Below are 12899 nucleotides of genomic sequence, written 5' to 3'. Positions count from 1 at the left end.
AATATATTGTTTGCAAATACCTTCTCCCATTCAGTAGGCTGCCTTTTCATTTTGTTGATAATTTCCTTCGTTGTGCAAAAGCTTTTAAGTTTGATTAGGTCCCATTTGTTTATTTTTTCTTTGTTTCTCTTACCTGAGGAGACATATCCCAAAAAATATTTCTAAGACTTATGTCAAAGAGCATACTGCCGATGTTTCCTTCTAGAAGTTTTATGGCTTCGGGCCTTACATTTAAGTCTTTAATCCGTTTTGAATTTATTTTTCAATATGGTGTGAGAGGGTAGTCCAGTTTGATTGTTTTGCAGGTAGCTGTCCAGTTTCCCCAATACCACTTATTGAAGAGGCTATTTCTCCAGATTCTAAAGATGCTTTCACTCATATCCATCATACCTACATTGAACATACATACATTGAACAAATACATTGAACAAATGTAATAACTGCTTTTTACTGGTATTAGATCATCTAATACCAGTCCATTTTCAAATTTCCCCAGTTATCCCCCAAATGTCTGAAAAGCAGTTTTTGGGGTTTTTTTGTTTGTTTGTTTTTTCAGAACCAGAATCCAGTCAAGCATTTGATTGTGTGGGTTTCTTTTTTAAATTAAAAAAAAGTTACAACAATCACCACGTGACTCTTTGTTATGATATCACTTTTCCTTAATCTTTATATCTTATCTTCTGTAAAACCAGTTGTCTTATAGAATGTCTCACATTTTTTATTTACTTGATTGTCTCCTTGGGGGTGTTGTTTATCTGGTTCCTCCAGCCCCTGTAACACCTTACGTTTTTGTAGCTGTTTAGTTTATCAAACACGTTCGTATGCATTTAATCACAACAGAATCGCTATAAGGCTTTATCCCTATTTAACAGAAACGAATACTGAGGCTTGGAGTGCTTAAATGACTTTTCCAAAGCCAGAGAGCCAGTAAGTAGCAAAGGCAGGACTCAAGCATAAAGGGATTCACTTTAGTTGAGTTAAAACAACAACAATTAATCCCAAATAGCCTACATCTAACTGCAGATTTTCAAAGTGCATTCTCTCTCCAGAATTCAATAGATATTCCTTTTCTTTTAAAAACGTTTTCAGAAAAAGGACCTTTTGTTGTTGTTTGTTTTGTTTTGTTTTTGCGGTACGTGGTCTTCTCACTGTTGTGGCCTCTCCCGTTGCGGAGCACAGGCTCCGGACGCGCAGGCTCAGTGGCCATGGCTTACGGGCCCAGGCACTCCGCGGCATGTGGGATCTTCCCAGACCGGGGCACGAACCCGTGTCCCCTGCATCGGCAGGCGGACTCTCAACCACTGCACCACCAGGGAAGCCCAGAAAAAGGATCTTTTAAGAAATATTTTATTTTCCTGATACCGTGAAGCACATTGCCAAGAAAAAGCAATTTGTTTTACAACGCCTAACAGCTATTTCTCTTGTCCAGCAAAACTAGCAAAATGTAACAGATACCAGGTTCCCCCCAAAGCTCCGTTTGTAACAACAGTTCACAACGTCTAAACGTTAAATGAGTTACTGAATTTATGACTTTCATAAATGTGTAAACAAAGTCAATTTATCTAAAAATAACTATTCTCTGTGCAAAGTTAAGCATATACATGTGCGCTTATGATGCTAAAACCAACAAGGGCCTTTAGGACTGTTAGAGACGCCGTTCGGAAGTACGCGTAAAGTCAGGTCTTCAGTCTATTTTCTCCTCACAGCTGGGTCAGAAACTCGTGGAACAGAATTAGGAGAAGCTTATAACAGTCTACAATCAAGAGATAAGGGGTGTGGCGCGACGATGAGCAAACCAGGCAAAGGAATTAGGATGGTGGATTCAGGAGGAAACTGGGGAAGACATTTCTGGGCTCCCCAGGAATTCAGGCCTCCAGCTTGGAGCCAGCTGCTAGAAGGGGGCCCTAGAAGGGAGAGACTTAGGCAGGGGCTGAGTACTGAGAAACACTGTTCTCAACAAGAAACTATGGAAATCTTAACTCAGAGAGAGGGATTCCCAACACTGCCCATACATCAAAAAACGTTTTAAAGAAGCTGACTCGCTTTCGCCTCTCGCAAACTTCCACAAAGGTGGAAGCAGGCGAGCACGCCCCGCAAGTGCCCTTCCCTGGTTTTATTGGCTGCCCTGACCTGCCCCTTTCTCAATCTGTTTCTTTCATTGGTTAGCATTGATATGCTCCTGCTTTCACAGACAATTCCCGGAACCAATCATCTCCAATCACCGCTCCGTCTCTCCGCCGACTGTGAGTGGCATCCTTTCCAACCAATAAAAAATGAAAGTGAGGCTGTGGAGACTACACTCCTCCCCTTTCTCCTCAACTCTTTCTGCAAATGGTAGAAAAGGTTGAGCAGCTGATACGAACCACCAATCCGTAAGGGCGGAAGAGGGGCGAGGAGAAAAGTGATGGGAGGGGGTTACGTGGCGGTGACGGAGGCATAAACTAAAATGAGTGGCAGAAGTCCTAGCCAATCGACAATCACACTGGCTGGGTAGTCTGCATTCTCGAGTCCTCCCTGAGCGCTGGAGACTTCGGGAAAGCACCAATGAGCTTTTCATGAGTCTGATTGGCCTTCACCTGCACCAATCAACGGCGTGCCTGGCGGAAGCGTCCCACCACGGGCTCTCACTGGGCGCTGGTGGAATGACAGGCCCAAGAGAAATGCCAATGCCCGAGGGGTCTTCCGCAAGTGACACTCAGCGTCACCAATCGACTTCCTCCTTCCCGGCGGCAGAGCCCTCCTCCCCGCGGCCGGCCTGGCTGGGCGGGGACGCTGCGCGGCGGCGGCTGATGCGCTAGCCGAGTGGGGCCCTCCGGGCGGCGACGGCGGCTCTCGTAGGCGGTTCCGGTCCTGTATCTCCGGGCGGCGGCGGCTCATGGCGGCGACGGAGCTGAGAGGAGTAGTGGGCCCGGGCCCGGCAGCCATTGCGGCCCCGGGCGGCGGCGGCGGCGGCGCCGGTCCCCCCATAGTGGGAGGAGGCGGCGCCGGTGGCCGCGGAGACTCGGGGCCGAGCTCTGGGATCGCCCCGGGCACGGTGGCCGCGGTGGCTGCGGGCGGCCCGGGCCCCGGGGCCGGGGGAGTGGCGGCGGCGGGCTCGGCTCCTGCGCCGCCGGCGGGGGGCTCGGGCGCTGGGGGTTCGGGCTCCGCTCGCGAGGGCTGGCTCTTCAAATGGACCAATTATATCAAAGGCTACCAGCGGCGGTGGTTCGTGCTGAGCAACGGGCTCCTGAGCTACTACAGGTAACTGCTTCCGGGGCACCGTCCCCCACTGCAGCCCACAGCCCCTGTGCCGTTACCCTCTCCAGCCCGCGCAGCAGCCAAGGTCGCCCCAGGCCCCTTTTCCTCACTTGCGCTCTTTGACAGCCCGCGACACGAGTCCACCATCACGAAAGTGAACGCCCCAGGACTTACCGCTCCACCTGGGTGATCCACCCTTAGTGCCATACCTTCCCCTCGGTCCCTGGCCCTTCCAGTTGTTCGGAGAGCATCTACTCTTCCATTGGGTTTCCAACAGCGCATCGGTGCAGTGATTAATTCTGCAAGGAAGGCGCTGTTGTAGGTGTTTAAGGGACACGTATGGGAGGGCAAAGTCCAGGCACCGCTCGCAAGGAACTTACTGTAAAAAGTCCCAAGGCTTAGCTTTCTGTGCCTAGTCTCCAGAATTCAAGGTTATTAGCAGCCCTTTATGTACCCGCCTTTGCTGTCTCCACATTCAAGCACAAGGACACCACGCGTAGGGTGGCCTCGGTATCTGTCCCCTCTCTTTATCTCTTCAAGATTTGCCTAGGCTTTCGCCTTCTGGGCAGACCAGAATGGAGAAGTGCACTCCAGTGTTTCTTTTTGCCTGCCCCACGTCCTCCTGTGGGAATCATTAAGTGTTCCATCCAGTATTTCTGGGATCTCTCTGGTCAGTGAGGTTTAAGTTTCATTAAGAGAAGAGTCCGTGTCTTTTGTATGACTGCTTCTGTTCAAAAATGCTTGTTTTGGGATGTTCAATATATTTTTACGGTCACCCACAATCTTCTCACAACATAACATGCTTTTGGCTACTCATGTTACTATAGATAGAGAGGTTAGGGCACTGAATTTGGAGACAGGACATAAACATTTCCTGAGTGCTGGACAGTTTGGATGGGTGTTTAACATACGGTATTCTTTGACTCCCCAAAACAATCTGGAAGTTAGGAGATATTCCCATCTTACCAATGAGGAAACGGAGACTTAGCTTGGGCAACTTTCCCAAGGTCTTGAGTCAGGATTTGAAACTAATTCTTTTCACACCAACACAACCTAAAACCCAGGTTAGTGTTACATGGATCAGTCAGATATAGAGATAACTACTTATCCATAGCTAGTACATTTATAGATCATGATACTATGTATATTTCATACAAAATGTATAGAAGTTCCCTGTAAGGGAGATTTTGCTTAATATAATGGCATTTCTAAGTGAAATCTTTTTATAAAGACCATTCTATTTGGGCCCCAAAACAGTGTTGTTAAGAACGGCTCACTCTATATTTCTTTTCCTCTGCCAGTAGTCACTTTGCCACCAGGAGGGTTTGGGTGAACGAATCTCTTTTCCACCAACTCCATTGTATTGGCTCTTAAAGAATTTTGAGAGGAAATTGAAGATGGGAGTTGGATTGATGGAGAATGAACAGTTTCTAAAAAAAAAAAAAAATGATGGGGGTTGGAGGTTGTTAAAGTAGGAACACAGGCTTATCTGGTCTCTAACAGTGGAAAATACCTTAGCACATCCTCACTGCTTAAGCCACATTAATTGTGAACACTTGTGTATTACGTTTCTTTTTTTTTTTTTACCATCTTTATTGGAGTATAATTGCTTTACAATGTTGTGTTAGTTTCTGCTGTATAACAAAGTGAATCAGCTATACGTATACATATATCCCCATATCCCCTCCCTCTTGCATCTCCCTCCCACCCCTCTAGGTGGTCACAAAGCACCGAGCTGATCTTCCTGTGCTATGCGGCTGCTTCCCACTAGCTATCTGTTTTACATTTGGTGGTCTATATATGTCAGTGCTACTTTCTCACTTCGTCCCAGCTTACCCTTCCCCCTCCCTGTGTCAAGTCCATTCTCTATGTCTGCGTCTTTATTCCTGTCCTCCCCTTAAGTTCATCAGAACAATTTTTTTTAGATTCCATATATATGTGTTGGCACAGGGTATTTGTTTTTCTCTTTCTTACTTCACTCTGTATGACAGTCTCTAGGTCCAGTCACCTCACTACAAATAACTCAATTTCGTTTATTTTTATAGCTAATGATTCCACTGTATATATGTGCCACATCTTCTTTATCCATTTATCTGTCGATGGACACTTAGGTTGCTTCCACGTCCTGGCTGTTGTAAATAGTGCTGCAGTGAACATTGTGGTACATGACGCTTTTTGAGTTATGGTTTTCTCAGGGTATATGCCCAGTAGTGGGATTGCTGGGTCGTATGGTAGTTATATTTTTAGTTTTTTAAGGAACCTCCATACTGTTCTCCATGGTGGCTATATCAATTTACATTCCCACCAACAGTGCAAGAGGGTTCCCTTTTCTCCACACCCTCTCCAGCATTTATTGTTTGTAGATTTTTTGACGATGGCCATTCTGACTGCTCTGAGGTGATACCTCATTGTGGTGTTTTTAGTTTTGTTTTTGTTTTTGCGGTACGCGGGCTTCTCACTGTTGTCGCCTCTCCTGTTGCGGAGCACAGGCTCCGGACGCGCAGGCTCAGCGGCCATGGCTCAAGGGCCCAGCCGCTCCGCGGCACGTGGGATCTTCCTGGAACAGGGCAGGAACCCGTGTCCCCTGCATCGGCAGGCGGACTCTCAACCACTGCGCCACCAGGGAAGCCCCCTCATTGTGGTTTTGATATGCATTTCTCTAATGATTAGTGGTGTTGAGCATCCTTTCATGTGTTTGTTGGCCATCTGTATGTCTTCTTTGGAGAAATGTCTGTTTAGGTCTTCCGCCCATTTTTGGATTGCATTGTTTGTTCTTTTGATATTGAGCTACATGAGCTGCTTGTATATTTTGGAGATTAATCCTTTGTCAGTTGCTTCGTTTGCAAATATTTTCTCCCATTCTGAGGGTTGTTTTTTCGCCTTGTTTATGGTTTCCTTTGCTGTGCAAAAGCTTTTAAGTTGCATTAGGTCCCATTTGTTTATTTTTGTTTTTATTTCCATTTCTCTAGGAGGTGGGTCAAAAAGGATCTTGTTGTGATGTATGTCGTACAGTGTTCTGCCAATGTTTTCCTGTAAGAGTTTTATAATGTCTGGCCTTACATTTAGGTCTTTAATCCATTTTGAGTTTATTTTTGTGTATGGTGTTAGGGAGTGTTCTAATTTCATTCTTTTACATATAGCTGTCCAGTTTTCCCAGCACCACTTATTGAAGAGGCTGTCCTTTCTCCATTGTATATTCTTGCCTCCTTTATCAAAGATAAGGTGACCATATGTGTGTGGGTTTACCTCTGGGCTTTCTATCCTGTTCCATTGATCTGTATTTCTGTTTTTGTGCCAGTACCATACTGTCTTTATCACTGTAGCTCCATAGTATAGTCTGAAGTCAAGGAGCCTGATTCCTCCAGCTCTGTTTTTCTTTCTCAGGATTGCTTTGGCTTATGTATATCATTTGCATTATTATATTCAGAGTTGATTTCCATTTTAACCCTTTCTAATTACTGATCCAGGACTATCAGTTTAAGGTTAAATCACAAATCTAAAATTTTAGTCTGCTCCAGAGTTTTTCCCCTACTCAGGTTCATGTTTTCCTGTTACACTGGCCATCATTCTAATGTTCAATTGATTCATGTCCTAACTTGGCTTGTAAGTCACTGTTAACACTGATTCCCCATTTTCAAAAGTTGTGTATCAGCTGAGGGCCTTAATGTGTGGTCATTTTTCCTCATCCAAGTTCCTAATCAAATCTGCTTTCTAGCCCAGTTGAGCCTTTGATCAGTACCAGTCTTGATCAGTATTGATCTTGGTTGGACAGTAATAACCTGTATGTTGCTATCTTTTAAGTACTTGTAACCCCTTTTCACTTCTCTCTTACAGTAGCTAGTGGTACGTGTCTGACTACAGCTAAAACTACTTCCAAAACATATCAAACCACATATTGGGAAATATACCACGGGCCTGTCCTTGCCAGCTAAGATGGTTCCACCCACACACCAACCAAGCAACAGGATCCAAAGTTATCAAATCTACACACTACCCTCAGAATCACATTGAAGTACTTCCTATCAACAAATTGGTAGTTTATTCTTTCGAACAGGTTCTTTGGGACCCCATCTCCTTATTTAGCCAACTCGTCTTTCCTCCTGCTTTTCTTGCCTCCAAAACCAATCGTATCTTGTATATGCCTTTTACAAAATACTGTTTTCTTTTTAGCTGAGTACTTCCTAGACGCATGCTCTGATGAACTGTCCTAATAGGCTTTGGCAAGCCTTCTTTTTACCTATCCTGTTCTTCCTCACAAAGTTACACAGATCTCCGGTTACTTAAAACCATATGTAGAACCCCAGCTCTCCTAGACACATCATGACAAGCTCATAGTATTAGTTTTCCTGGCTAGCCTCTAGAGACTGAGTTACTATTTCGGCTGGCCTTTTCAGGGAAGACCTTACTAACCAGAAAATACCACCTAATACTGAGGTGCCTAAAGAACTTATCTTGCACTCTGAAAAGCATGTCTTTCTCGCCTCTGCACTCACCATTTATAAGCATAGGTGTACCTGCTTGAACCCAAGAGCTCCGAAGTTAAGCCCGCCCTACTTCCAGAGTTCTTTGGTATTTTAAAAACTGCTACAGACATTATGTGATTTGAGAAACTTCTTTAGTTCATGAAGATGACCCAAGCAGAAGAGATTCCTAGGAAGTGGCTTGTGGAATATACCAACACGTTGTGAGGAGTGTGGTAGACGGTCCAAGCAACACCTTTGGAGTAGAAAGCAAGGGTGAGCTGGCCTGTCAGCTGCGGGTCTGTAATTCAGCCTGCATTATTCATAATGTAACTGAAGCTTGGGGGCAGGGGAGGGGAGGTAAGAATAGAAAAACCAGGGATTCACGTTACAGTGTGGCAGGTGCGGGCGCGATGGAAGATGGCCTGGTTTGTTGAGGACCCGTACCCCCCTCCCCCCGCCCCGGCCATCCCCTACTGCTCATTTGTGCATCTGAGGAAGAAAAACCAGTTTCATGGGACAAACCGAACGATAGCAAATCTGTCTTCCTAAACACAGCACACAGACTTTCTCAAAGCCACCAAATCTTAGTTTCCAGAGATGGAGTGTGTGTCGTCTCTGGCATGCAGGAATTCTGGACGTGCCAGGTATGTTTGGCCGCTTGGCACTCGTGAAAGAGAAACGGCTCTGCTTTGCACTGTGGCAGTTGGCAAAGGACTTTGACCTCTTTATGTTCCAAGTTGGTCAGGGAAAAACTGCAGTCTCAACATGCAGGTCCCTGGGCATAATCAGCGGGTGGGGGAAATGAGCACAGTTTGCCCTGTACTCTCAGTTGTGCTAGCAGCTTGATCTTTTATGCCAGGTCTCTTGTAGCTTGTTGTCACCAACCAGTGCTGTAAAGTTCAAAAGTTAGTCTATTAATAGAACTGTCAGTCAGTAGAAATGGGGAAAATTTTTATACCCAGTCCTCTGAGAACAGATTTGCTGAATCTCTCCTAGCTATTAATAGGATGGCTTAGGAGTTCCCACCAATAGAGGTCAGTGGACCTTAGGAAAGAATATATTCCAGAAAGATTATTCCACCTGGTGATTCTTTAATGATTATTCTTTCTTTACTCCCACAGAAAGCTAGTTATTCCTATTTCATATCATTTGAGCTGTAGTCAGTATTTAATACTCTAAACGTCTAAGGGTGCCTTACACTTCTGCAAGATAGTTGTTAAGAGTAGTACGAGAATTTCATTTGGGCTGAGTTATAGTTGGGGGAGTGGGTTGTTCAATACATGTAAAATGGAGCTATTCTTTCTCTTAGAGAATAAGATTATTTTACAGAATTTTGTTGCATGAGTTTATAAAGCACTATTTCATAATTATATCTTGCTAAGTAAAAGGTAATTCCTGACTGCAAAAGGGCATGAGGGAACTTTCTGGGGTGATGGAAATGTTCTACATCTTGATTGTGGAGGTGGTAGCACAATTGTATATATTTGTCAAAACTCACTAAATTGTACTCTTAAAATCGTTGGGTTAATACCGTATGTAGTTATCCGTCAGTGAAGCCTATTCTTTAAAAGCTAAGGGTGAGAGGGACAGCAGAGCAATAAAATCTTATAGGCTCTGAAAGGAAATCCCTACTGATTGTTTTTTGAATTTTAGGGAGCCATTTGAGGGAAATATTAGAACTTGCTAGTTCCTAAGACTGCTGTATTTTCGAAAGGCTTAGAGTTATGAAATGGAATGTCATGAAGGATAAAGCACGCATCGACTTCCTACTTAGCTTGTCTTCGGCTCGTTATTGCAGGTCAAAGGCAGAAATGAGACATACCTGCCGGGGTACCATCAACCTCGCCACAGCCAACATCACAGTGGAGGACTCCTGCAACTTCATCATTTCCAATGGGGGTGCTCAGACCTACCATCTGAAGGCGAGCTCAGAAGTAGAGCGGCAGCGCTGGGTCACAGCCCTAGAACTGGCCAAGGCCAAGGCTGTGAAGATGCTGGCAGAATCAGGTAGGGAGCAAAGAATATTGTGTCTGGGGAACATTCTGTTTGCCCCTCTTATGCACGAATCTTATTTTGTCCCTCATTGTCATTGTCATTTAATTAGCAGCTATCTCCTGGATGTCTCAGCCTTCTGCTCACCAGGCAGAATTTCTCCTGGAGTGCTGCTTTTCAGCTGGGGGCAATTCTGCCCCAAAGGGGACATTTGGCGAAGGCTGAGCATTGGTGGTGCTAATGGCCTTTAGGGAGTAGAGGCCAGAGGTGCTGCTGAACCTCCTGCCGATGCACAGGGCAGCCCCACAGCAGAGAGGTAGCTGGCCCCAAATGCCAGAGTTGTTCAGATTGGGAAGCTGTCTTAGGAGCATATGTTATCCTTTTGGCTCTTAATGCCAACTGACTACCTTAAAATTTTGAGAAATAATTATTTTATTGATAGATCAGTCAGGATTATTACAACTCACACTTTGGATCTGTCCTTACTTTTTTCTTTTCTCCTGACATCTTCTTACTTAACTCTTTTCTGGTTGAATTGAAACCAACAGTCTTCGTAGATGGCCAGAAACATTGTATGTGAAACCCCCTGGCAGTAGGCAAAGAGACACCTGATGGGTGGTGCTGCTCTTATATCAGTCTGGGCAGAGGAGTGCCCAGCCCTTTGTTCAGCCCAGCTTGGTGCCTGGGCTGGTGGCCAGAGCTGTTTCATGCTTGAGGCACATTAAAAAAATAATAATTATATGTGACATTTTCTGTGAAAAATCTTTATTTTGCTACCATAGTCTCACTAAAAAGAACAATCTAATTATGTTTTGATTTTTCTTAAAGGAAAATGGTAGGATTTCCCTGCAGATGTTGATAGTTTAGTCGTTCTGAGCTTGTTCACTTAGAGCTGACCAAGATGCTCACCTGCTAACTTCTGTTCATCTCTTGTGTTTCTTATCCCTTGTTCTTTCCCATGCTGTGTTTAATATCTCTTAAGCAATGAAAGGAGAGTTTGCTGCTTTGTAAATCTCCGGGTAACAGGTTATATTTTGACTCTGGCCCTGCCTGTTTGCCTAACAGATAGGGCAGGTCCTTCCTTGTTTCTTTTGTTTTGATTTTAGTGCTGATTTTAGCTCCCCCAAAGGAAGTGACATTGCTGGAAAAGAACTTTGCAGTGACAAAGTGTTAAGGACAAAACTGATAGCAAGAGGCACAACACAGCTCTCTGCTTGACTTATTATTTGAAAGTCATTTAACAGAAGACCTTGCACAGCTTTCAGTGCAGGGGTGGCTTTAGTGGCAGATGAGCTCATCCTGAAGTTCCTGAGCTCTCCTTTAGAAAAGATACGTTAATGAGTCTTTTGATGATGTGGACATGGTTTACAGAGAGCATCTAGACTGCAGTTCTCAACCCATGTCATACAGGCCCACTGATCACCCAACAGATGATAGTGGATTTGCACTAATAATCAGTGTGACTGGATTGGGACCCTCAAGCTAGGGTTAAAAGGCTCAATAATTCATTCCCAGCCCCAAGAGCCATATAGCTTCTCCATCCTGTCCTCTGGATCACTGGTTCGCAAACCTCAATGTGCATCAGAGTTACCCAGACAGCTTATTCGAAGTACAGATTTCTGGACCTTGCCTCACACCAGCCAAATCAAGGTTTTTCTGGGGGTGGGGCCAGAGACTGCACCTTTAAGAAGAACCCCAGGGTTGGGACATGAGGGGATGGAGGAGGGTGGTCAAAAAGTACAGGCTTCCAGGGACTTCTCTGGTGGCGCAGTGGTTAAGAATCCGCCTGCCAATGAAGGGGACACGGGTTCAATCCCTGTTCCGGGAAGATCCCACGTGCCGCAGAGCAACTAAGCCTGTGCTCCACAACTACCGAGCCCACGTGCTGCAACTACTGAAGCCCGCACGCCTGGAGCCTGTGCTCTGCAACAAGGGAAGCCACCGCAACGAGAAGCCCACGCACCGCAACGAAGAGTAGCCCCCACTCGCCGCAACTAGAGAAAGCCCACTCACAGCAACGAAGACCCAACACCGCCAAAAAAAAAAAAAAACAGATTAAAAAAGAAAGGTACAAGCTTCCAGTTATAAGATAAGTAAGTCCTGGGGATGAAAATGCAACATGATGACTGTAGCTAACACTGCCGTTCGGTGTATTTGGAAGTTGTTAAGAGAGTAGATCCTAAAAGTCTCATCACAAGGGGAAAAAAACCTTCTTTTTGTATCTATATGAGATGATGGAGGTTAACTTATTTTAACCATTTCACAATATATGTAAGGTGTATATGCTGTACACCTTAAACTTGTAGCAGTGCTATATGTCAATTATATGTCAGTAAAACTAGAAGGAAAAAGGCGTGAGCAGAAAAATTGCTTATTGTTGTCTGTCCCAGGAAAAAAAAAGTAGTAGTACCCCAGCTGTTTGTGACACAGGTGGGCTGTGGACCACCTGTAGGCGAATCGCCTGGCAATGGTGAGCTCTCAGTCGGTCAGAACGCACAACCTGAAGAGTGTCAGTTTGGTTGTGGGCAGAGTGGGTAGGGTTCCGACTCTCAGCCCTGGGCTTGGAGTCCTATCACTCACCTTTCCGCCCATACAGATGAGTCAGGAGATGAAGAGTCCGTCTCACAAACCGACAAGACCGAGCTGCAGAACACCCTGCGGACCCTGTCCAGCAAAGTGGAGGACCTGAGCACATGCAACGACCTGATCGCCAAGCACGGCACGGCACTGCAGCGCTCGCTCAGCGAGCTGGAGTCCCTGCGGCTGCCGGCCGAGAGCAACGAGAAGATCAAACAGGTCAACGAGCGGGCCACGCTCTTCAGGATAACGTCCAACGCCATGATCAACGTAAGCGCGCACATGTCTGCCTTGCTTTTTGCTTCTTTCCCTCTTTGAAATGTAATTCTTCCCAAATGCTGGAAAATTGTAGTTGGTAAAGCATAGGACGTTAGGTCCTGCTTAATCGTTCAAGGGATTTGAGTTACATTTTTTTTGTTGCATGAAATGGAACAGGGTGCACAGATGGAATGACATTCCCGCTCTGCTTGAATGGTCAGGAGGACTCTGCTCCAGCCCTGCGTCTGCCACCAGCAGGGCATCTGATGGTGATGTTAGTTGAGTCCCTTCACCTCTCTGGGTTGTGGTTCTATCTATCTACCTATCTATCTATCTATCTATTTTTCTCTAAATCTGTTGGAACTGAAAGGT

At 45.4% G+C, this 12899-nt stretch overlaps 1 protein-coding gene across 2 annotated transcripts in view; it reads left to right on the top strand.

Moving 5' to 3' along the window:
* Window positions 1-2875: 2875 nt before the first annotated feature.
* The window catches only part of OSBP (oxysterol binding protein), a gene marked incomplete at its 5' end in the record, with an annotated part of 33698 nt that continues 23674 nt past the window's right edge, over window positions 2876-12899 (top strand). For both annotated transcript variants that reach the window (XM_082659486.1, XM_082659485.1), the window contains 3 exons: window positions 2876-3240; window positions 9499-9707; window positions 12289-12539. In XM_082659486.1, the coding sequence (XP_082515612.1) occupies window positions 2876-3240; window positions 9499-9707; window positions 12289-12539 (825 nt within the window). The remainder of the gene's footprint in view (window positions 3241-9498; window positions 9708-12288; window positions 12540-12899) is intronic.

The sequence above is a fragment of the Grampus griseus genome, assembly GCF_964374135.1.
Source record: "Grampus griseus genome assembly, chromosome: 8".
NCBI classification, from domain to species: domain Eukaryota; kingdom Metazoa; phylum Chordata; class Mammalia; order Artiodactyla; family Delphinidae; genus Grampus; species Grampus griseus.
The sequence above is the reverse complement of the archived record's forward strand: the minus strand, read 5'-3'. Positions and strand labels throughout refer to the sequence as shown.